At 48.4% G+C, this 25,380-nt stretch overlaps 1 protein-coding gene across 1 annotated transcript in view; it reads left to right on the forward strand.

Annotated features, from left to right (window-relative positions):
* Positions 1–3,702: 3,702 nt before the first annotated feature.
* The window catches only part of ACADVL (acyl-CoA dehydrogenase very long chain), a 34,949-nt gene continuing 13,271 nt past the window's right edge, over positions 3,703–25,380 (forward strand). Inside the window, exons 1-13 of the mRNA XM_060281921.1 lie at positions 3,703–3,885; positions 4,724–4,802; positions 8,005–8,079; positions 11,154–11,226; positions 13,543–13,607; positions 14,366–14,500; positions 14,849–14,993; positions 15,860–15,989; positions 17,857–17,982; positions 19,082–19,280; positions 21,392–21,496; positions 22,272–22,358; positions 22,568–22,630. Coding sequence (XP_060137904.1) covers positions 3,821–3,885; positions 4,724–4,802; positions 8,005–8,079; positions 11,154–11,226; positions 13,543–13,607; positions 14,366–14,500; positions 14,849–14,993; positions 15,860–15,989; positions 17,857–17,982; positions 19,082–19,280; positions 21,392–21,496; positions 22,272–22,358; positions 22,568–22,630 — 1,347 coding nt within the window. The 5' untranslated portion in view covers positions 3,703–3,820. The remainder of the gene's footprint in view (positions 3,886–4,723; positions 4,803–8,004; positions 8,080–11,153; positions 11,227–13,542; positions 13,608–14,365; positions 14,501–14,848; positions 14,994–15,859; positions 15,990–17,856; positions 17,983–19,081; positions 19,281–21,391; positions 21,497–22,271; positions 22,359–22,567; positions 22,631–25,380) is intronic.

The raw sequence follows: 25,380 nt of genomic DNA on the forward strand, positions 1-25,380 counted from the left end.
GGATGGCAAGATTCGGAATTAGTGCTTCAGGCATTTTTCAGTTCTTTGGCAGAAACCGGTCTTTGATACTCAAGGACAGGGGTCAGCAAACTTTTTCAGCAGGGGGCCAGTCCACTGTCTCTCAGACCTTGGGGGGGGGGGGCGACTATCTCTCTCTCTCTCTCTCTCTATATATATATATTTATGAACGAATTCTATGCCCCACAAATAACCCAGAGATGCATTTTAAATAAAAGCACACATTCTACTCCTGTAAAAACACGCTGATTCCCGGACCGTCCATGGGCCAGATTTAGAAGGAGATTGGGCCAGATCCGGCCCCTGGGCCTTAGGTTGCCTCCCCATGCTCAAGGTCAAAACTGGAGAGTCAGCAGTTGGCCCACCTTACAAAGGAAAAAAAGTAAAGTTTGGGGGTGGGGAGTCCAGGGTGGCTATGGATTAAATTTACGCTACATGGGAATGGGTTTTTTTCCTTTCTCCTGCTGACTGGTAAGTAACAACCTCCCAACATTCGTGCTGCAGAATAGGTAGGTCATTTCCTTCACACTCCAGTCATTTCCTACCAAATTCTGCATGCAAATAGCGCAGAAGCCTTTCCCCAAATCAAGAATGCTTTGCCCTCCTTAAATAGATTCGAAGCAAGGTTGGCGGCAGGGAGTGGGAGAAGATACTTTCTAACAGCACAAGGCAAGGTGAATAATGGAACAATTTCAAATGGCATCTGGCAGCAGAACGGAGGACCACCTTCGGAGCTGCTACAGATCTAGAGAAAAGCCAATTGTCCCAAGACGTGAGGGCCGGGGGGGGGGTCATAAGGATTTTGCCTCCCCCTCCATTTGTCCCACAAGATAAACTTGCCTTGCGGTTAAATTGGAAGACTCACGTAAGGCATCAAATGCAGAATCTGGCCCTACAGGTATCGCTAGACTACAATTCCCATCACCCCTGGCTATTGGGACATGTCAGTTGGAGCTGATGTGAACTGGTGCCCTCCCAACGGCTGCCTGGAAGAAGCAGGCCACCCCTTGCCGGTTGATAGGTGGTGGGCACTCTGCACGGGCTCAGCAGCACCATGGTTTACGGCTGCATCCGGCCAAGACAAACCAGGATCTGAGCCAGGAAGAGGGGGCATGCCAAGTGAAGCGAGAATGCCCTTGTTTAAATTCTGCCACTTCTTCCCTGCACCCCACCCCACCCCATATCGTAGAATTTAAACTTACTTGGTCCAGATCTAATTTTTTTGCCGGAAGAATCCACCGCTTACAGGCTGTAGGCACGGAGCTTCGCTTCGTGGAGGCAACGATGGCGCCACTCCGCTGGCTCTCGGGGACTAACGAGCTCCCCGGGCAGCGGAGGAGTCGCCTTTGGAGCTCTGCCGGGCTATTTCGCCCCCGGGACGCTCTAACCCGGGGTTCTTATGGGGATCCACGTGGCTCCCGCGGAATTCCCCCCCCCCTCCGCGATGTCAGAAACCTCGGAGCTCGAGGTTTCTGCGCCTCTCCACCAGCGCGGTAGACCGGAAGTCCACTTCTTCCCTGCACCCCCCCCCCATGCCTTGGGACCCCAACATTATTCCTCAGACTGGGATGTGGACCTCACTTTCTGTGGCCTAGAAACCCCTTGAGCCCTAATCCCCTTGCTTGGTTGTTGCGGAGGGCGGAAACCAGACAGCCTGCCAGGAAGACCCCTGTGCCCCTCTGCACGTGGGCAGATGCACCCCTGGCTATAGCTGACCCCCTTCTTTCTATGGGACCCTGTATGTAAGTGGCCTCCATGGTTCTTTCTACGCATATGGGACCAGCACGGGTAGCCGGGCCTGGTGAACTTTTAATTCCTTACCCCTATGGTTCTGATTCGTGGATTCCCACTTAATTTTATTTTGATTTTAAATGTGATTCGAATTGTATTTTAAACTAATTGTTTGATTTTGTGTTTTTAATGTATTATATATTTGGTGTTTCCTGCCAACCTAGCAGTTTGAAAGCACATCAAGTGCAAGTAGATAAATAGGTACTGCTCCGGCGGGAAGGTAAACGGCGTTTCCGTGCGCTGCTCTGGTTTGCCAGAAGCAGCTTAGTCATGCTAACTGCGGACAAACACCGTCTCCCTCGGCCAGTAAAGCGAGATGAGCGCCGCAACCCCAGAGTCATCCTTGACTGGACCTAATGGTCAGGGGTCCCTTTACCTTTATATTTGGTGTTAGCTGCCCTGAGCCTGGTCTCAGCCGGGGAGGGCGGGGTATAAATAAAATTTATTATCATTATTATTTAATTAACCAGCATGGCACATTGGTTAGTGTGTCGGACTAGGACCTTGAAGACCAGGTTTCAAATCCTGATGCTTGACCATCGGCCAGTCGCCGCTTGTCTCAGCCTAACCTACCTCGCAGGGTTGTTGTGGGGAGTAAAATTAGTGGGGCGGAGAACCATGCATGCCACCTTGATCTCCCTGAAAGAGAAAAGGTGGAGTATTAATAGAATAAAGCAGTGCTTTTTTCTGCAGGGGTACGCATACCCTTAAACATTTTGTGAATCTAAGTCTGGCCTCATTGAGAGGCAGTATTTCAAAAGAGTACGGTAGGAAAATGAGACATTTTGGGGGGGGGGGGTAGCACTGCAGCAAAGTAATAAATGCACAGTCCTAGATTAGCAGGGGGAAGAAATGCACTTTGCATATAGAATCATACGAGTTGGAAGAGACCACAAGGGTCATCCAGTCCAACCCCCTGCCAAGCAGGAAACACCATCAAAGCATTCTTGACATATGGCTGTCAAGCCTCTGCTTAAAGACCTCCAAAGAAGGAGACTCCACCACACTCCTTGGCAGCAAATTCCACTGCCGAACAGCTCTTTCTGTCAGGAAGTTCTTCCTAATGTTTAGGTGGAATCTTCTTTCTTGTACAGTGGTACCTCAGTTTACGGACACAATTGGTTCCGGAAATCTGTTCATAAACTGAAGCATTAATAAAGTGAAGCGAACTTTCCCATTGAAAGTAATGGTAAGTGGATTAATCTGTTCCAGACAGTCCGTGGAGTACTTAAACTGAAGCGTTCATAAACTAAAGCGAACTTTCCCATTGAAAGTAATGGAAAGTGAATTAATCCGTTCCAGATGGGTCCGCAGCGTTTGTAAACTGAAAATTCGTAAACCGAGGTGTTCGTAAACCGAGGTTCCACTGTAGTTTGAATCCATTGCTCCGTGTCCGCTTCTCTGGAGCAGCAGAAAACAACCTTTCTCCCTCCTCTATATGACATCCTTTTATATATTTGAACATGGCTATCATATCACCCCTTAACCTTCTCTTCTCCAGGCTAAACATACCTAGCTCCCTAAGCCGTTCCTCATAAGGCATCGTTTCCAGGCCTTTGACCATTTTGGTTGCCCTCCTCTGGACACGTTCCAGTTCGTCAGTATCCTTCTTGAACTGTGGTGCCCAGAACTGGACACAGTACTCCAGGTGAGGTCTGACCAGAGCAGAATACAGTGGTACTATTACTTCCCTTGCTATACTCCATTTATGCTCAGGGGCAGGGCAGGCCAACTCTCCAAAACCCTCCAACCAAAACAGGCTTTCTTCCTCTGCTGGGCTGCAAAAGAAAGCCACGTCTCCATGGGGGGGAAGTAAACTACAACTCCCAGCATGCCCCGGGGCCACGGGTGGGGCAGGAAGTAATTAGCCCTATTCCCAACACAGACAAACATATTTGAGCTGATGACCTTGCATAAGGGGTGGAGAGGAGCAAGAGGGAGAAACAGACAAACAGGAACTTGCAAGCTCCTCCAAGACATAGGAAGTCAGGCCCCATAGACAGCCCCAGCCATGCAGACTTTCAGGCTGCCCCCCAAGCTCTGCTGGAGCCTCCTGCGGCTGAGCAGCCCCCCAGGGTGAGTCTGCCCCATGGTCCGGAGAGGGGGCAGGAAAAGTTAACTTTTGGTGGGCGTGGGGTGGTAGGTTTTTTTTGGAGGGGGATCTGAGTGTGGGGTGCTTTGGAAGGGGTGGGGGGCTGGTGGGAAAGGGGTTTAGGGGTGCAGAAGGTGATGCGGTTCCAAGACCCTCCCCATAAGTGGTTCCTTATGGGGGGACGGGACGGTGGGGTTACCTGTTTTGGAGGGGGGGCGATAGGAGGTAGCAGTGCTTTTTCCCTTAAAAAAATATGTTTAGGGATACTCTCATTTTGACTCCAGAAAGTCACATTTTTATAGTTCAAATCGGGGGAAATAAGTACAGTAAATGGACCATAGTACAAAGATTCACAAAATGTTTAGGAGTATGCGTACACCCCAGGGGAAAAAAAGCACTGGGAGGCATTGATTTCGCTCAGCAGTTTAGTGGAAGGGATTAAACAGAAGAGTCTTAACTGGACTTTGAACAAACGTATAATTATTCGTTGGCGCTTCGAACTTTTCTGCGTTATTACCTTCCTAAGTGGGTCCCTGCGGGCTGCTCTTCTGAATAATTCTTTCTATAGGGTGGTGGGGTGGGGGGCACTGAGGATGGGTTTAAGGAAACCAGGGGGTGGCGGCCCTAAAAACAAAATTGGGGACCCCTGCCCCACACCCACAAAAAGCCTTTTGAAACCTCACAGTTTCTAAAAAAATAAAACTATAAATATTTACAACCACAGCCACTTTACCTGTCCAGGTAGTTCTTGAGTCATTTAACCAAACCACCCTCTCCTCCTTTTGACTCCTGAATTACCCCTCGCTTTTCCCCCCTTCCCAGGTCTGGTGGGCTCCCAGCTTTGACGTACCCCCCTCCCCACCCAAATGGAAGGAGACTCTATGCTACGCAGACTGCAGAGGTATTTTGGGGGTGCTGGGGGGAGGAGCAGGGCCTATTTCTAGTTACACCTCTTTATATTAATGGGGGCTTCAGTGGGAATCCCCGATTCTGGTGGATTGGGTCCAGGAGCTTTTGCAGTTTGATGGCTGTGCAAAGGATTTTTATTTTTTTTTAATGGGGAGGTTAAGAAAGGTAAGGATTTCTGGGTTGTGTGGCGAAGGGACGATTGTTGATTTGGGTGCTGGCAAAACAGGTCTGTGAACCTTTTAGCCTTTCCTCTATCATTACCTGGAACACGTGGCTTCCTAATTTGAGGAATGCCTATTGCGCACTCATTCATCTCATTTATGCTTGCAACACCCTTTGCTGGGCCTGACGCTTTCTGGGGGGGAGAGAGTCAGGTTAGCTTGCCTTCCTCATCTTCATGAGGACTAGGAGCATGGTGGGTTTAAGAACCAAAAGCAGCTTTTGGAAAACCAGGCGGATTTTATCCTAGCCAGCTCTGTTACACTCATTGAGAACCCCAGCAGCTATCGGCCTCACTTATTCCTTTCACCTTCTCCACTCCACCCCGGAAAAAGAATACAGCGGTGCCTCGACTTACGAATTTAATCCGTTCCGAAGGCACCTTCGCAAGTCGAAAAATTCGTAAGTCGAAAAACGCCATTGGAAACACGCTTTCCCAAAAGAATGCATTGGAAACGGAAAAATTCGTAAGTCGAAGCAACCCCATCTAAAAATTCGTAAGTCGCAAAATCCCTATTTAAAACCGCCGGGGATTTTTTCCAGGTGTCGAGATATTCGTAAGCGTGCGGCCATTACCCCCATCCGCAAGTCGAAAAATTCGGTTGCCGAGTTGTTCGTAAGTCGAGGTACCACTGTATATATAAATTCTGAACCCCTAGTGCCACAAATCCTTTACAGGATCCCATGACAGTCGGGAGGCCAAAGTCCCCCCCCCCCCGTTGAAGTGCTTTGAAGTCAGAGTGTGTCCTTAGGATGTGGTTGCTCTAAAAGGCAAGCCTTTCTCACCCAAATGCCTGGAATTGGCTGGAACAGGCATTTATTAACTGCCCACTCCGCTCCACCCCAGAGGCGGCTGCAGCCCCACCAAGGTGGAATCTAGCGACACATTTCCACAATCTCAAACCAGATGGATTTGTAACTTGTCATTTCCAGACATTATTTTGTCTCGTAAATACGCTGCTTGCTTGTAAAACAAAAAGCGGTTAACAAAAATGATAGAACAGTGAAATTATCACGAAAAAAACGGTTAAAAACAGCTGTTTAAAGCAACCGGATAACAATTAAGCATTCCACATACCTGGGTAGGCTTGCCTAAACAAAAATGGTTTTTTGGTCATTGCTTTTATTAGAAGATTTTCTTAGGTAGCAAAAGTACATACAGCATCTGTTCTCAAGTCATAGTGTCCTTCATACATTGAATGTGAGACATTAATGTTAATGGGTTTTGGAAAAAATAGAAGTGGGGAGAAAAAGGGGGGCAGAGAAAGTAAACTTTCATCTATCTATCTATCTATATCTATCTACAGTATCTATCTATCTATCTATCTGTAATTTGCCCTGAAAAGAGCACAAAAATGGTACCTGCCTGGCGTCAATAGGCAGGGAGTTCCAAAGTTTGGCTGCTGCTATGCTTAAAAGGAATAAGGAACCCAGGTGGCGCTGTGGGTTAAACCACAGAGCCTAGGGCTTGCTGATCAGAAGGTCAGCGGTTCGAATCCCTGCGACGGGGTGAGCTCCCGTTGCTTGGTCCCAGCTCCTGCCAACCTAGCAGTTCGAAAGCACGTCAAACTGCAAGTAGATAAATAGGCACCACTACAGCGGGAAGGTAAACGGCGTTTCCATGTGCTGTTTAGTCCTGCTGGCCACATGACCTGGAAGCTGTACGCCGGCTCCCTCGGCCAATAATGCGAGGTGAGCGCGCAACCCCAGAGTCGGTCATGACTGGACCTAATGGTCAGGGGTCCCTTTGCCTTTACCTTTTTGCTTAAAAGGCTGATTTCCTACAAATGTGGAGCAGGGATTGTGCGTCACCTGCAGCCGTGCTGGTTCTGCAAATGGAGGTATTATTCCACCCGGCATTTTCTAGGGGAAAGGTCAGGTTATGTAATCCCCGATTTGGGAAGTATGTAGGGGAAAGGTGAGCCGGCACATGGCTGGAGAAGGAGGATTGCTCATCCCAGCTGCGTTGGAATTCCTGGAACAAAGTGGCCAATGTCCTGGGATCCTGCCAGGATTTTCCTCTGCCGTCTCCTCCCCACTGCAGGGCTGATTTCAGGTCCGGCTCCAGTCTGAACCAGTAAGAGGGACTGTGCCGGGTTAGGCTGGAGGACCAGCACTCTGCCCCCAGCAGTGGGCAGGCTGAATTCTAGTAGCATAGAATTGGGAGGGACACCCAGTGGTCATCTAGCCCAACCCCCTGTAGTGCTTTAATCTCAGCTAAAGCATCCATGGCAGATAGCCTTTGAACCTCTGCTGAAAAACCTCCAAGGAAGGAGAGGCCACCTTCTTGCAAGGGGGTCCGTTCCACCGTCAAGCAGCTCTTGCTGTCAGAAAGTTCCTCCTGACCGGAACCTCCTTTCTGATCATTTCATTTCACTTTTCCTTTGTATACTGTACCGCCTTTCTATTTTACTATACCCAAGGCAGTTTACAATCTGAAGAAACAACAAAGAACAAAAAAAAAACATTAGGAAGAACTTCCTGACAGTAAGAGCTGTTCGGCAGTGGAATTTGCTGCCAAGGAGTGTGGTGGAGTCTCCTCCTTTGGAGGTCTTTGATGGTGTTTCCTGCTTGGCAGGGGGTTGGACTGGATGGCCCTTGTGGTCTCTTCCATCTCTATGATTCTATGATTCTAAGAATGCACACCTTATAACAATCTAATCCAATTTAAAAATGTGATAATAAAACATAACTTTAGAATAAGCAACTTATATCAAATAAAGTTGTTGTCGTTTAGTCGTGTCCGACTCTTCGTGACCCCATGGACCAGATGCATTTTGGTCTATGCTCAACCAAGAGTAATCATTGGGAAAATATTTCACCATCTAACTTTTAAAAACATCCCATTCTGCTTTGCTTCTTGGCCGAGGTCCTTCTGTTGACTGGTCAGCAGGTTGATAAGCCAACAAAGCTTTATATAACGCCACGCTACTCTAGCCTTTAACACCAAGTAACGTTTTTGTCGCTTTTTGCAGGCCGTGCTGGAGAAATCGAGTGCTAAATCAGACGCAGTTTCCCAAACGATATCGGAAAAGAAACCTCTAATTGCAGTAGGTGCTTTTTTCCATTTTTTGCCCGGGGACGACGACAGGGAATTGATGGTGGGGAAGATATTTGGCAGTTTGACTTCATTCCCCCCGCTGTGAATTTTGGGGAAAACAAAAGATTGGTGCTCAGGTGGTCTCCTGGTTCTCTGACCTGCCACCCCAGCCCCGTTTCGAGGGAAAATGCCGTTGTGAAAAATCAGAGTCGTATATTGCTGTGCAAACCCTCGACCTCCCCACTGACTTGAGCTTCCGGGATGTTATGGGGTATTCACAAACATTCGTTCCCTGTGCTCAGAGGGCGGTGGGGGAGAGGGCTGCCTGACCAAGGGCCCCCAAGTGTTTGGGGGCTTAACTGGTTAAAAGGCTGCCTTTTAAATTAAATGCCCTTTTAAATGTGCCGTGCGAGGGGGGTTATTGGGTTGTCTTTGTTCTTATTTCTAATATGTTTTTTTTAATATATATTGTTATTTTGTGTTGAGAACCGCCCTGAGATCTACAGGTGAAACTCGGAAAATTAGAATATCGTCGAAAAGTGCATTTATTTCAGTAACGCAACTTAAAAGGTGAAACCAACATTTGAATTAGATGCATGACATGCAAAGCAAGATATGACAAGCCTTTATCTGTTGTAATTGTAATTATTTGTCGTTAGGCAGGTCAATTATAAATGGAATGTAATTAATGAAATGTAATAGCGATGTTTATTTTTGGTTTTTTTTTTTGCATTATTGTAACTACAGTGGTACCTCGACTTACGAAGACGATCCGTTCCGCGGCCGTCTTCGGATGTCAAAGCGCCACTTCTGCGCATGCGCCGATTGCGTGCGCCGCTTCTGCGCATGCGCAGAACATGCGCACGGCGAAAAGACTTCCGGGGTTGTCAACTTCATAAGTCGAAACCTTCGGAAGTTGAATCGTTCGGATGTCGAGGTACCACTGTATTTGTTTTATTACTGTGGAATTTGCAAAAGAAAGCATTTGTAAAAATAAAAATAAAAAGTTGCATTACTGAAATAAATGCACTTTTTGACGATATTCTAATTTTCCGAGTTTCACCTCTATGGGCATAGGGCAGTATGCTAATTTAACATATGGTGATAATTCCGCTGCAACCCCCCACCCCCACCCCATTCACCTTTTCCTGGTCTCCGCCACTGTACACGGTTGGGCAGGTGGTATCGAAAGGCAAGAGGCCTTTTTTCATGTCCTGTCTTTGGAATACCTGAAGAATGTAAGGAATGCTGTGGCGGATCAGGCCAGAGGCCCACCCAGGTCGGCACCCTGTTCTCGCTGGGGCCACCCTGATGCACGTTATCAGAAACCCGCAAGCAGGATCCGAACACAAGACCCTCTCCCCTCCTGTGGTTTTCAGCGACTGGCGTCGAAAGTAAAGTCGCCTCCGATGGCGGAGGTGGAGCGTAGCCGTTTCCCAAAAATATAGCTAAATGCAAATTAACAAATATAATTAAATAGGATGATAAGGGTGTGAGCGCGACAGCCCTTGCAGCTAATTATAGGGCAGGTATAATTCCGAAACGTACGCGTGTGGGCGTTTCTGCACCGGCGAAAGTTAGCTGGTATTAATATCTCCCCTGCCTTTACTCTCCTTTGCAAAGAGAGACATGGTTTAATTTTATGTCGGTCTGCATGCAGCTGTCGGTTGTGAGCTGCCGCGGGAGCACCTGAACCGACATGGGATGTTTTGTGATGCAGAGTGAGACCCTCTGGTCCAGGCTGGCTGGCTGGCTGGTTCTCCAGGGTCTCTGACTGATGAGCAGGCTCCTTCCGAGCCCTTCACGGAGGTGGCAGGATTTGAACCCGAGACCTTATGCAGGCCATGCAGGTTCCTTTCCCACCGAGTTCCTAAGAATGTAAGGAAAATCTGCTGGATCAAGCCCATGGCCCAGCCAGCCCAGCATCCTGCGCTCACAGTGGCCAAACACGTGCAGGATCCTGGCACAAGAGCCCTCTCCCCTCCTCCTGTGGCTTCCAGCGCCCGAGATTATATATATATATATATATATATATATATATATATATATATATATATATATATACATACACACACACACATAATTTTTTATTAATTTTCCCTTAATAACATTCCAATTGGTAGCAGATCAAATTAAATCCTGCCACATCGTAATACAAACAATAATGTTATATACAGTATTCCAAATTAAATAATTTAATGGGACTTCCCATGTTCTGGCTGTCGGGAGAACGTTTCTTTCACTTGTTCCTGCGTTCTTCTCTGTTTTCTTCCAGTTTCGTAATTCCGATCTTAGCCCTTGTCTTATCATCGCAATCAGTGGTGTATGGCTTTCTATCATATTTAGCAAATCCATATGTCTATTAACCCGCAAGAGGCCTTTTTATTCCACGTTGTTACCCATTGGTTGATTTTCAGCTCCCCCTCCCCCCCCCAGGCCCTGGAGGAAGCTCGCAAAGATCAATGATTCACCCTCATTTTCACATTAATCCATGTAGAAAAGCAGATGTAGGTTTTGGTGTGAAATATTCCCCAATTGTATTCCATCGGTTGTCTTCAGCCCCCCACCTGCATCACAGCCTGTGCCATTTTCTCATCCCAGCGACCAATATTGAGAAGCATTGCTTCCTCCAGAGCCCTCCTGGCTACTTCTCCTCCCTGAGTTGGTCTAATCCAGGCATCCCCAAACTGCGGCCCTCTTTGGCCTACAACTCCCATGATCCCTAGCTAACAGGACCAGTGGTCGGGAAAGATGGGAATTGTAGTCCAAAACACCTGGAGGGCCGAAGTTTGGGGGTGCCTGGTCTAATCCATCTTTAAAGGCATCCATGTTGGCCGCCGTCCTTCCCTCCTGTGGCAGGGAGTTCCAGAGTTTAACCACACATTGTGTACCAAAGGGTTTCCTTTTTAATCTGTCCTGAATACCTCCAACATTCAGCTTCTAGTGCTGTGAGAGAGGGAGAAAAAGTTTTCCGCTTTCTCTGGGATATGCGTGGTTTTATTGAATTCTGTCATGATGAGACTCACTGAAATTTTCTCTAAAAAGCCCCGAATGTTACAACTCTTCCCCTTGTTCTCCATCCAGGAGTCAAAGTCATTTGCCGTTGGGATGTTCAAGGGCCAAATCAACACAGAGCAGGTCTTCCCGTATCCTTCAGGTAAACGCCAGGGGCTTGGAGAGGAGATGGGTTGGAGGCATACCTGCCAAGTTGCTGTCAGAGAAATAAGGGACCGGGCCGGAAATAGCAGACCGGAAGTAGCGCTGCCGCCATTTTGGAACTGGGCGGAGCATGCTCAGAAGTGACTTTTGATGCTGCTTTGCCCAGTTCCAAAATGGCCGCCACGCCAGAAGTTGCACTGCAGTCGCTTCTGAGCATGCTCCGCCCAGTTCCAAAATGGCCGCTGCGCCAGAATAAACCGGGGAAAACAAAAAAAAAACAGTTTTTTCAGCTAGGAACAGCTGGAAAAACGGGGATTTCCCGGGGAAAACGGGAGACTTGGCAGCTATGGTTGGAGGGCTTTTAATTATTTGATGTCTCACTGTGTTTTAGTTTGTTGGAAGCTGCCCAGAGTGGCTGGGGTAACCCGGTCAGATGGGCAGCATGTAAACAACAACAACAACAATACAGTGGTACCTCGACTTCCAAAGGTTTCAACTTACGAAGTCGGCAAACCTGGAAGTATTTTCGCCGCGCGTGCGTTCTGCGCATGCGCAAAGCGCAAAATGGACTCTTCGACATCCGAAGGTTTCGACTTACGAAGAGCGCCGCAGAACGGATCGCCTTTGTAAGTCGAGGTACCACTGTAATCCAGAGTATTGGGAAATGATCCATAATGAATTGGGGAAAATATTTAAAAGTACTTTCCGAACAAACCCAGAGTCCTTTCTGTTGGGGATAATTCAGACTGAAATTCCCAGGTGTCAAAAAAGGTTATTTATGTATGCCACTACTGTGGCCCGTGTTTTGTTAGCCCCCAAATGGAAAATAAGCGAGGTCCCAACTAAAGGAGAATGGCAACTTAAGTTGACAGAATATGCCCAGCTTGCAGACGTAACATATAGAATGAGAGAACAAGAAGAAGATACGTTTAAAGAAGATTGGAGAACGTTTATTGACTATATGGGAAATAATTGTGTACAGCTGAAAAGGCGGGCAGCATTAAGATAAATTCAGCAGTGTAAACAAGTTTTGATGGGTGCAATAATGGAATACTAAATGGTGTAGTTTTTGTAAAATATGCAGGGATTTGTGATGTGTAAAATGAACCATGGATAAAGACGAAGGGAAATTGTTGATCTCTTTTGGATGTAAAATAGGTATTTTAAATAGTAAAACAGAAAACTTAATAAAATTATATACAGAAGGAAAGGAAATGCAAATACAGTAATAATAACAATTCGTACACCTGCCAGAAACCCAGCCCAAGACCCCCTTCATTTTGAGTCCTGGGTCTGCCTCATTTCCTGTACTTTCCTCCTGAGGACTAGATACTTCAATCAGGAGCCCATTTTTGACCTGGTCCGGGCACCCCCAACCTTCGACCCTCCAGATGTTTTGGACTACAATTCCCATCATCCCTGACCACTGGTCCTGTTAGCTAGGGATGATGGGAGTTGTAGGCCAAAACACCTGGAAGGCTGCAAGTTGGGGGTACCTGACCTAGTCCTAGAGACCATGGGTAGGCAAACTTAGGCCTGGGGGCCGAATCTGGCCCAATCGCCTTCTAAATCTGGCCCATGCATGGTCTGGGAACCAGCATGTTTTTACATGAGTAGAATGTGTCCTTTTATTTCTAAATGGATCTCTGGGTTATTTGTGGGGCATAGGAATTCGTTCATTTTTTTTTCTTTCCAAAATATAGTCCGGCCTGCCACATGGTCTGAAGGACAGTGGACCGCCCCCCCGCTGAAAATGTTTACTGACCCCCCTGTCCTAGACGAACAAATTACTTAATCTCGCTTCCTTCTTCCGTAAAGGGCAAGGCAGAGGGATGTCTGTGGGTTTGTGTTTTAAGTGTAAGAACGTTAGCTGAGGATAAAGAGGTAAAAGGGCCCCTGACCATCAGGTCCAGTCGTGTCCGATTCTGGGGTTGCGGCGCTCATCTCGCTCTATAGGCCGAGGGAGCCGGCGTTTGTCCGCAGACTGCTTCCGGGTCATGTGGCCACCATGACAAAGCTGCTTCTGGCGAACCAGAGCAGCGCACGCAAACGCCGTTTACCTTCCCGCCGGAGCGGTCCCTATTTATCTACTTGCACTTTTGATGTGCTTTCGAACTGCTAGGTGGGCAGGAGCTGGGACCGAGCAACGGGAGCTCACCCTGTTGCGGGGATTCGAACCGCCGACCTTCTGATCAGCAAGCCCTAGACTCTGTGGTTTAACCCACAGCGCCACCTGGGTCCCTAGCTGAGGATAGGAAAGTCCAACTCTAGGTGTGCCGGGCTAAGAGCTGATGTTTTCCTTCTCTTATTGCAGTTCTAAATGAAGACCAAGCCCAGACACTAAGAGAGCTGGTGGGCCCCGTCTCTCGCTTCTTTGAGGTGAGGACTCCCAGAATGGTGTCTGTCTTCATCATCATCATCATCATCATCATCATCATCATCATCATCATCTATTAGGGCAGGGCCAGAATTATGTGGGTGGGAATTGCGGAGAAATGGCAGGTTTTGGCTGAACCTTGGGGGGGACACATTGCCAACAGCGAAGGGAAACACAGAATGGGTTTAAATCATGGCTAGGCAAACTAAGGCCCGGGGGCCGGATCCGGCCCAATCGCCTTCTAAATCCGGCCCGTGGATGCTCCGGGAATCAGCGTGTTTTTGCATGAGTAGAATGTGTGCTTTTATTTAAAATGCATCTCTGGGTTATTTGTGGGGCATCGGAATTCGTTCATTTTTTTTTTTCAAAATATAGTCCGGTCCCCCACAAGGTCTGAGGGACAGTGGACCGGCCCCCTGCTGAAAAAGTTTGCTGACCCCTGATTTAAATCATGGGTAGGCAACCTAAAGCCCAGGGGCCGGATCCAGCTCAATCGCCTTCTAAATCCAGCCCGTGGATGGTCCGGGAATCAGCGTGTTTTTGCATGAGTAGAATGTGTGCTTTTATTTAAAATGCATCTCTGGGTTATTTGTGGGGCATAGGAATTAGTTCATTTTCCTCCACCCCCCCAAAAAAATATAGTCCGGCCCCCCATAAGGTCTGAGGGACAGTGGACTGCCCCCCTGCTGAAAAAGTTTGCTGACCCCCTAGTTTAAATAGACACTTTCCCCATCATTTTGACTCTCCCTCCCTCCACCAGGAGGTGAACGACCCGGCCAAAAACGATGCGCTGGAGAAAGTGGAGGACAAGACCATGGAAGGCCTCAAGGAGCTCGGAGCTTTTGGCATGCAAATCCCTGTCGACCTCGGAGGGCTGGGGCTCAGCAACACCCAGGTGAGGCTCGAGGGCTGGCACCCCCCTCATCCTTCCCCCAACGCTGCCAGACTCGGAGGGAAGCCTGGGAAGGAAACGGCCTAAAGGTTTGCGAGCTTAGAGGAATTCCCTGCTGCTCTGTGCAGCCATTGGTCGAGTTGCTGTGATGTCATGGCATGTTCGCAGACATTGTCCTTTCAGGGATGGGGGCGGCTTTCCTGCTTTGAGGAAGGCTGAGCTTTCTCGCCGCCGAGAAAAATGTGCTCTGCCCATGCTCAGAGACTAGAGAGAGAGAGAGAGAGAGCTTTGAATGCTTCACGGCCGACGACCCCAGCCACAATTCCTCCTTTTTCTCTCTTCCCACCGCAGTATGCGCGAATGGTGGAGGTCGTCGGCATGCACGACCTGGGGGTGGGCATCACCTTGGGGGCCCACCAGTCGATTGGGTTTAAAGGCATCCTCCTCTATGGCACCAAGGAGCAGAAGGAAAAGTACCTCCCCAAACTGGCAACAGGTAAGGGGGCGTGGCCTTGGTGGGGGGGGGAGCTGAAGAGCAGAGACATCATAACCCGTGGCAGGCGATGGGGAGGAGAGGGGCAGAATAAGGGGCTGAGGAAGGAAGTGGAGGGAGGGAGGTGCACCCTGCAACACGGTCCCTCCTGCTGCATGAATCCCCGCTTCAAAGGTTCCTCGCTTCACAAGTTCCCCCTTTTGCCGCCCAACATTCCTGCGGGGCCATTCACCTGCCTAAATTCCCTTTTGTCATGGTGTATGCATGTTTTTTTTGTGTGTGTGCACAAGGATGGGTTGTCTTATTATTTTTTGAAATAGTTTTTATTTGATTAAAAAAATAATAAACTTGCAACAAAATCCATTGAAAATCCATATAGCGAGATCTCTCTGAATCTCATGACTGCCTCCCCTCCCCTTCCCTCCATGGGTCCTAGTGTCAATATCAGCCCGTTACCCACATTTTTTTATCCATCTAAATTGTCCATAGTCTTTGTTACCTTGCAAGGGAGATTAAAATCCTGCTAGCGTTTTCATCTGCTTTCAATGGTTTCCTAAATAAATTATATATATTTTCTCCCTGTTCTTTTTTTAAAAGTTCTTGTCGTCTTGCTTCCTGAGCTTTCCAGTTAATTTTGCCATTTCGGCAGAGTCCATCAACTTGGTTTGCCGTTCTTCCCCGGTCGGGGTTTTTTCTTCTTTCCATCCGGATTGTGTTATCTGGATCACGAGGGTTGAGGGATGCTTATATCGCATAAAACTTGGAAGCCGCCTCAGACCTTGTAGGCAAAGGTGGCTGTGCGTATTTTGGGTGCCTCTGTCTTCCCATGACGACCTTCTTTTTAAATAAAATAAAATAAAACCCTCCAGGTGAGACCATTGCTGCGTACTGCCTGACGGAGCCCACAAGCGGCTCGGACGCGGCTTCCATCCGATCCACGGCTGAGCTCAGCCCCTGCGGCACTTACTACACTCTCAATGGGAGCAAGATTTGGATCAGGTGAGTTGGGGGCCAGCCTGGGTGGGTAGGTAGAGGAGGAGGAGGCACAGATTGGGGCAAGGGGGGGGGAGTGTTTGCCACCCACCTTGGAGCAGAGATTTCACAAAAAGAGCCTTGAACCTGTAACATTTCTCAAAAGAAAACACCCCCTTCCTCAGTTACAGGTAGGTAGCCGCGTTGGTCTGAGTCGAAGCAAAATAAAAAAATTCCTTCAGTAGCACCTTAAAGACCAACTAAGTTTTTATTTTGGTATGAGCTTTCGTGTGCATGCAGTGTGCATGAAGTTTCTGAAGAAGTGTGCATGCACACGAAAGCTCATACCAAAATAAAAACTTAGTTGGTCTTTAAGGTGCTACTGAAGGAATTTTTTTATTTTACCCCCTTCCTCAGTATATTTTGGATAATTTTTATACTGCTGCTTTTGATCTAATAATAATAATAATAATATATTATTATTATTATTATTATTATTATTTATTAGAACTTATATACCGCCCTATACCTGGAGGTCTCAGGGTGGTTCAAATAAAAAGATCACAGTATGAAAAATAAAAATAAAAACAATAACCCAATAATACACCCCCCCGAAAGAGCCACATTTTAAAAGGGTATGGGATGTTGATCAGGTCAACCAAAGGCGTGGTTAAAAAGGAATGTGTGTGTGTGTGTGTGTGTGTGTGAGAGAGAGAGAGAGAGAGAGAGAGAAAAAGACTGATATTTACTGACTTGTATTAATTATTTTTGGATTATCCCCCCCCCCCCCGGGTTTGCTTCCTTTGTATGCTGCTGTGTTTGATATTCCAGTGTCCCCCCCTTGCAACCCGTGTTGTTGTGAGCCTCTTTGAGTTCAACGTGTGTTGTTGCAAAAGCATGGAATGCAGCTATCAAATCAAAATGAAATATGTCCCCCCTCCCCAAAAATAAAAAAATATAAATGTCAAGATGTAATAATAATAATAATAATAATAATAATTTATTTATACCCCGCCCATCTGGCTGGGTTTCCCCAGCCACTCTGGGCGGCTTCCAACTGAATATTAAAACAGTACAGCATTAAACATTAAAAACTTCCCTAAACAGGGCCACCTTCAGTTGTCTTCTAAAAGTAAAATAGTTACTTATTGCCTTGACATCTGCTGGGAGGGCGTTCCACAGGGCGGGTGCCACTACCGAGAAGGCCCTCTGTCTGGTTCCCTGTAACCTCACTTCTCGCAATGAGGGAACCGCCAGAAGGCCCTCGGTGCTGTAAAAGACCACCATAAGTTAAAAGCTGCCAAACTGCTTGTGTTTTTTAGTTTAGGACAGGCATGGCCAAACTTGGACCTCCATCTGTTTTGGGACTGCAACTCCCATCATCCCTAGCTAACAGGACCAGTGGTCAGGGATGATGGGAGTTGTAGTCCCAAAACAGCTGGAGGGCCGAGTTTGGCCATGCCTGGTTTAGGAGGTTTAAAATTGTATCTAAGGCAGGCATCCCCAAACTGCGGCCCTCCAGATGTTTCGGCCTACAACTCCCATGTTCCCTAGCTAACAAGACCAATGGTCAGGGATGATGGGAATTGTAGCCCAAAACATCTGGAGGGCCGAAGTTTGGGGATGCCTGATCTAAGGAATCTTTTTTTAAAAAAAAAGTCCTGGTGACAAAAAGAATGATAAGGAAGGTGTCAGGTGGGACTTCCTGGGGAGAGTATTCCAAAATGGGAGGGCGACCGCCAAAGGGTCTCTCTCCCCCACTCCCATCCCAGATGGAGTGGGCACCTGTGAATATATTAATACAGACCTTCATATGTGAGATTGGAGGCTTGCCTGTGATCCTGCAGTTACAAGCGCCAACGCCTCCGAATCCTGACTGGCAAATCTCTTGCAGCAACGGTGGCCTTGCAGATATCTTTACCGTTTTCGCGAAAACGCCGATAAAGGACGAGGCGACTGGGGAAGTGAAGGACAAGATAACGGCCTTCATAGTGGAGCGAGCCTTTGGGGGTGTCACACGGTGAGTTAGTAAGCGACCTCATTCCAGCTCAGGCTTATTCCTTCACCCAGGCCAGGATTGCCTGCTCTGGCTGGCAGCAGCTCTCCGGAATCTCAGGTGCACTCAGGAGGAGAGATTTCCTGGCTCTGCTCACTGGAGGTTGAACTTGGGAGCTTCTGCGTTTAAAAAACGGGGAATTTACAAGAATGCCTGCAAATGATACGTATTGGAGCCTCAGCTTCACGATCTGTCCTTCCAGGGAGCACTCAGGGCTGATTTCCTTAAGAATGGATAGGTTTGATCTTCTTGCAGTCCATGGGACTCTCAAGAGTCTCCTCCAGCACCATAATTCAAAAGCATCCATTCTTTGGCGATCAGCCTTCTTTATGGTCCAGCTCTCACTTCCATACATCACTACTGGGAAAACTATACAGTAGCGTCAACTATACGGACCTTTGTCGGCAAGGTGATGTCTCTGCTTTTTAAGATGCTGTCTAGGTTTGTCATTGCTTTTCATCCAAGAAGCAGGCGTCTTTTAATTTCGTGACCATCTGCAGTGATCATGGAACCCAAGAAAGTAAAATCTCTCATTGCCTCTATTTCTTCCCCTTTTATTTGCCAGGAGGTGATGGGACCAGTGGCACGATCTTAGTTTTGTTTTGTTTTTTGATGTTTTGAGCTTCAGACCATATTTTGCGCTCTCCTCTTTCACCTTCATCAAAAGGTTCTTTAATTCTTCCTCACTTTCTGCCATCAAGGTTGTGCCATCTGCATATCTGAGGTTGTTGATATTTCCCCCGGCAATCTTAATTCTGGCTAGAGATTCATCCAGTCCAGCCTTTCGCATTATGAATTCTGCACATAAATTAAATAAGCAGGGAGAGAATATACAGCCTTGTCGTACTCCTTTCCCAATTTTTTCCATGTCCTAATTTTTTTTAAGTTTAAAATTGGGGGTCGTCTTATACATGGATAGTGCATAGGGGGGGACTGACAATTCCCCCCCAAAAAAAGCTCAACAACTCTGGGCAATCATCCCCCATTTTATTAATTTGGATTCCCCAAAAATAGGGGTTGTCTTATACACAGAAAAATATGGTATTTATCTCACCCCCTCCAGCGGACCCCCGGAGAAGAAGATGGGCATCAAGGCGTCAAACACTGCCGAGGTCCACTTTGACGGGTGCCGTGTCCCTGTCGAGAATGTCATAGGGGCCCCTGGCTCTGGGTTCAAGGTGGCCATGAATATCCTGAACAACGGGCGTTTTGGCATGGCCGCCGCCACGGCCGGCACCATGCGGGGGCTGATCAGCAAAGCGGTGAGTGAAGTCTCATAGTTTCTTTGGTTTGTTGAGTTGGAGGGGGACGCCCGCCCCCCGCCCCCAATTTTTTAAATGCTTGATGTTTTAGCATGTTCTTATATCTGCTGGAAGCCACTCAGAGTGGCTGGGGAAAGCCGGTCCGATGGACAGGGTTATTTGCATCCGTCTGTCTTGAAAGACAATGGAGTGCACCTCTGGGGGTGAAGTCGGCACCAAAGTGACCTCCTGGAGGTGCAAGCCTGGGAAGTGTGTAGGGGGGGGGGTCCTGGGCTGCCCAAACGACAAACCCCCCCCCACCTTGGCCTTGCTGATGTGGTCCAAAGGAAAGCAGAGCAAGACATTTCGCTGGAAGGAGGCCTACAAGGCGCCATCCAGCCGCCTTAGGGACTCCACTACGGATTAATAAAATCATCTTCACCATCTAGTCTAGCGGTTCTCAGTCTTGTTTCTCTGGGCCACGCTTTCAGAATAAAAATTAGCTTGTGCCACGCTGATTTATTTTATTGAAGAGAAATACATTGGCAAACTAAGAGAAACAGCTCCTAGCAGTGTTTGATTCTACCGGTCAGTCGTGAAGGTTCTATTGGTCGACCAAAGTCTGGCACCTCCCACCCCCAAAAAATCTCAACAACTCTTGGCAATGACAACGGGTAGATCACTGCCAGTTTTTTCATACTGGGAGTAGATCGCAGCTTCTGGGGAGTTGGACGTGCATGATTTATTATTATTATTATTTATTATTTATACCCCGCCCATCTGGCTGGGTTTTCCCGGCCACCCTGGGCGGCTTCCAACAAATACCAAAATACATTAAAATATCACAGATTAAAAACTTCCCTAAACAGGGCTGCCTTTAGGTATTTTCTAAATGTCAGGTAGTTGTTTATCTCCTTGACCTCCGATGGAAGGGTGTTCCACAGGGCGGGCGCCACTACCGAGAAGGCCCTCTGCCTGGTTCCCTGTAGCTTTGCTTCTCGCAGTGAGGGAACCGCCAGAAGGCCCTCGGTGCTGGACCTCAGTGTCCAGGCTGAACAATGGGGGTGGAGATGCTCCTTCAGGTATACTGGACCAAGGCCATTTAGGGCTTTCAAGGTCAGCAGCAACACTTTGAATTGTGCTTGGAAACGTACTGGGAGCCAATGTAGGTCTCTTAGGACCGGTGTTATGTGGTCTCGGCAGCCGCTCCCAGTCACCAGTCTAGCTGCCACATTCTGGATTAATTGCAGTTTCCGGGTCACCTTCAAAGGTAGCCCCACGTAGAGCACATTGCAGTAGTCCAAGCGGGAGATAACCAGAGCATGCACCACTCTGGTGAGACAGTCTGCGGGCAGGTAGGGTCTTAGCCTGCGTACCAGATGGAGCTGATAAACAGCTTCCCTGGACACAGAATTGAGCTGCGCCTCCATGGACAGCTTTGAGTCCAAAATGACTCCCAGGCTGCGCACCTGGTCCTTCAGGGGCACAGTTACCCCATTCAGGACCAGGGAGTCCCCCACACCCGCCCGCCCCCTGTCCCCCCAAAACAGTACTTCTGTCTTGTCAGGATTCAACCTCAATCTGTTAGCTGCCATCCACCCTCCATTTATAACATAAAACACAATTACTTCATGATACGATCATGGGACACCCAGAAAATAGAAGACAGTGCAGCTACAGAAGACCATGTGTCATTTGCAAAATATAATGATCAATGAGCCTCTTGCTTGCGTACCTTAAGCATGTATACAAACTCGGTGAGTTTGATTGTCCTTGAAGCTTCCTGCCACGCCAGTTTTGGATACCATACTCTTTGAGAGCCACAGAGCTAGTCCAACCAGCTAAAGAATTCCCTGGCAGATGGCTGCCCAGTCCCTGCTTAAAAATCATATAGAATTGTAGAGTTGGGATGGGTTCTGAGGGTCATCTAGTCCAACCCCCTTCAGCATGTTCCCAGGAGTTCTGGCTTGTGATCTCTGTGGCTCTTGCCTCGGGGTCCAAAGCTGTGGCGTCCCTTGTTGTATAATTCCACCCCCCCCCCCTTTTTAATGTTTTGCCTGCTCTCATTTTTCCACCCCAAGCCTCACAGTCTGTTTCTTTGCGCGCACCCCAATTCCCTTTTATCCAAAAAGGTGAACCACGCTGCAAACAGGACCCAGTTTGGAGACAAAATCCACAACTTCGAGGGCATTCAGGAGAAACTGGCTCGCATGGCAGTTCTACAATACGTGACAGAGGTGAGGGCAAAGGCGAAAGAGAGCTGGCGCATGGGGTTGGGACAGCGACGCGCAAACTGCTGTGGGGTGCAGGGAAAGCGCAGCGCTCAGCACCAAAGCCCCCCCCCAACTGCAGCCTGTCCTGGCCTGCCACCTTTCCCCAGCCTGGTAATGCTCCTTTAAATCTTTGCTTCATAAGGACTAGGAACTTGAGAAGCATGTCAGGAAGATCCCCGCAGCAGGATCAGGCCAAAGCCCATCTAGCCCAGCTTCCTGTTTTCACAGTGGCCAACCCGCCGGGGGGGGGAGGGGGGCCATGGGTGCAACCGCGCTCCCCAAAGGGTTCTAAAACTGAATGGTCAAATTAGCAGGAAGCACCCAGAAGCGCATCCTGTTACGTCGCAAACTTTTTCAAAACAGCGATGAAGCAGAGCACGGGTAGGCAAACTAAGGGACAGATCCGGCCCAATCGCCTTCTAAATCTGGCCCGCGGACGGTCCGGGAATCAGCGTGTTTTTATATGAGTAGAAATGTGTCCCTTTTCTTTAAAATACATCTCTGGGTTGTTTGTGGGGCCTCCCTGGTGTTTTTACATGAGTAGAAATGTGTCCTTTTCTTTAAAATGCATCTCTGGGTTATTTGTGGGGCATAGGAATCCGTTCATTATTTTAAAATATATATATAGTCCGGCCCCCCACAAGGTCTGAGGGACAGTGGACCTGGCCCCCTGCTGAAAAGGTTTGCTGACCCCTGAAGCAGAGTCTCACTCCCTTGGCTCTTTTCCTCTTCCCTGCAGTCCATGGCATACATGATCAGCGCGAATATGGACCAAGGGGCCACCGACTTCCAGATGGAGGCGGCCATCAGCAAAATCTTTGGCTCGGTGAGAAAGGGTCCTGGTGGGAAATGTAGACCTGCCCCCTTGTCTGTTGGTCACCTGTTTGGCTGCGTCCCTGTTTTAACGGGCAAAGTCCCCTTTGTTTTGACAATCTCCCTTGGCTGCCGCTGCTGCTGTTGGTGTTTCAGTGCGCCCATTTTACAGCCTGAGAAGACAGAGTCATTTCCCCCTCTTTCCCTTTTGTGTTAACCCAGGAGGCCGCTTGGACTGTTGCAGATGAGTGCATCCAGGTCATGGGCGGAATGGGCTTCATGAAGGTGAGTCGGCTGGGAGAAATCTCTTCCGCCACGCCGCCCCCTGTCCAAAACCACCAGTTTGTCATCCACAGTGTTCGTAGTTCCAGGTTTTCGTTCCCTTTTCCTTTCCAAAATGATTTCCCCCCCTTTTCTAAATAACGGCAAGCAAATACCTGAAAGATTGTTGTACCACCTATATGCCCATTTGACCACTTTGATCTGTGGAACTGGCACTGTTCCAGGTGCCAAATTATATCCATTCCTCATTCATAAAAAAATCATTCTTTTAGTGTGGCAGCACCTACGCGCAGGAACTCTCTGCCTGTTGACATCAGACTGGCTCCTTTCCCTGTACTCTTTTCATCGCCTGCTAAAAACATTGTTCTTTGGACAAGCCTGCCCAGACACGTAGAACGCTGGTGTGTGTTTTAATCTGCTTTCATTTTATTGCTGATTTAATCTTCTGAATGCTTTTAAGGAGTTGTTTTTACTGCTACTTTTTGTTTTATTCTCTTTGTGTACCGCTTTGAGGTTGTTGGTGTTTTTTTAAAAAAACAAACAATCGAGCATTTTTTAAATTTATGAAATAAAATTACAACAGACAGAATCATAGAGTTGGAAGAGACCACAAGGGCCATCCAGTCCAACCCCCTGCCAAGCAGGAAACACCATCAAAGCATTCTTGACATATGCCTGTCAAGCCTCTGCTTAAAGACCTCCAAAGAAGGAGACTCCACCACACTCCTTGGCAGCAAATTCCACTGCCGAACAGCTCTTACTGTCAGGAAGTTCTTCCTAATGTTTAGGTGGAATCTTCTTTCTTGTAGTTTGAATCCATTGCTCCGTGTCCGCTTCTCTGGAGCAGCAGAAAAATATAAAAAGAGAAGAAATGAAATATAAAAAGAGAAGAAATGAAAACACGGCTTTGTAATTTACGGAATTGATAAGAAATAAACAGTGGCATGTGAAGGAGAGAGAGGTTGGGTTGTAATTACAACTACAAATTATTTCGAAATGGAGACAAAAGATCACTCTAAGCCAGCGTTTCTCAACCGGTGTTCCGCGGCACAGTAGTGTGCCGCGAGACACCAGCTGGTGTGCCGCGACGTGCGGCGAGGAAAAGGGCGCTTTGCATTGCTGATGGACTTCCGGCGAGGCAAGATGGCGCGCGGCACGGCAGCGCGAAGCTCCTGAGAGCGACCAGCGTGCCCGTGCCGCCAGCCTAGCCTCCGGACCGCCGGAACCGCCGCCGCTGGTACGCGGGCGCCAAGTGAGCCTGGCGGATCGACCGGGGAGCCGCTGGAGGCCCCCCCGCGACCCCACCGGAGCGACACCGAAAGCGCCCGGCTGGAGGATCGACGGACCCCTGGGCTCCGCGGCAGCCGCGTGGGCGTCGGAATCGCCCGGCGGATCAAGCGGGGAGCCGCTAAAGCCCCCCAGCTAGCCCGCCTGCGGCCGGGAAGAGCTCCGAAGCCCGGGACCTCCCACCACGCGACGGCCCTGCCTCGTCGCCGCAGCCGTCGCCACCCCAGCCGCCCCAGGAGAAGAGGAAAAGGAGGGATGCCCCCCCCCAGGTGAGGGAAAAAGGGAAAGATAGGGAGGAGAGGGCCCCTCGCCACCCCCCCCAACCCATGGTGTGCCGCAGGATTCTTTTTCATTGAACAAGTGTGCCGTGGCCCAAAAAAGGTTGAGAAACACTGCTCTAAGCGATGCTAAATCCAGATATTTGCATGAACCCACGGGACCTGACATTCCTGACCTGTATTTGTATCTGAAATAAAATTAAACCAAGTGGCGAGGAAACTAATCTTGAATGCTCTGGGACACCTTTAATTTGTTTCTCTCTGTGTGTGTGTTTTCCCAAAGCAAAGCAATTTTCCAAGATTTGGGAAACCATCAGTCCAGGTTTTCAGGACTGAAATCCTTCCAAAACTTGGCCTTTGTGGCTCAGCCCCAAAATGGTCAAAGGCCTGGAAACAATGCCTTAGGAGGAATGGCTTAGGGAGCTGGGTATGTTTAGCCTGGAGAAGAGAAGGTTAAGGGGTGATATGATAGCCATGTTCAAATATATAAAAGGGTGTCATATAGAGGAGGGAGAAAGGTTGTTTTCTGCTGCTCCAGAGAAGCGAACATGGAGCAATGGATTCAAACTACAAGAAAGAAGATTCTACCTAAACATTAGGAAGAACTTCCTGACAGTAAGAGCTGTTCGGCAGTGGAATTTGCTGCCAAGGAGTGTGGTGGAGTCTCCTTCTTTGGAGGTCTTTAAGCAGAGGCTCGACAGGCATATGTCAAGAATGCTTTGATGGTGTTTCCTGCTTGGCAGGGGGTTGGACTGGATGGCCCTTGTGGTCTCTTCCAACTCTATGATTCTATGATTTTCCTTTCTGAAATGAATGAAATCTGTTCTTGCGACTCTAAGCCAAAAGCTACCTCCTGCCCTCAAACAGGAGATGGACAAAGGCTGGGTATGATTACCTTGTAGTGAGGGGAAGGCATTCTGTGAACATAAGCAGAGGCGCCTGGATCAGGCCAGCAGCCCGTTTGGTCCAGCATTGTGCTCTCACAGTGGCCAAACAGATGCCCCAAAGGGAAACCTGAAAGCAGGATCCGAGCGCAAGAGCCCATCTCTTCCCTCTTACGGTTTCCAGCAACTAGAGGCACATCGTATCCAACCCTCTCCTCCATCCTCTTTCAAAGCCATCTAGGTTGGTGACTATCACTGCCTCCTGTGGCAGGGAGTTCCAGAGTTCATGCACTGCGTGAAGGAG

The sequence above is a fragment of the Zootoca vivipara genome, chromosome 13 (assembly GCF_963506605.1).
Source record: "Zootoca vivipara chromosome 13, rZooViv1.1, whole genome shotgun sequence".
Classification (NCBI taxonomy): domain Eukaryota; kingdom Metazoa; phylum Chordata; class Lepidosauria; order Squamata; family Lacertidae; genus Zootoca; species Zootoca vivipara.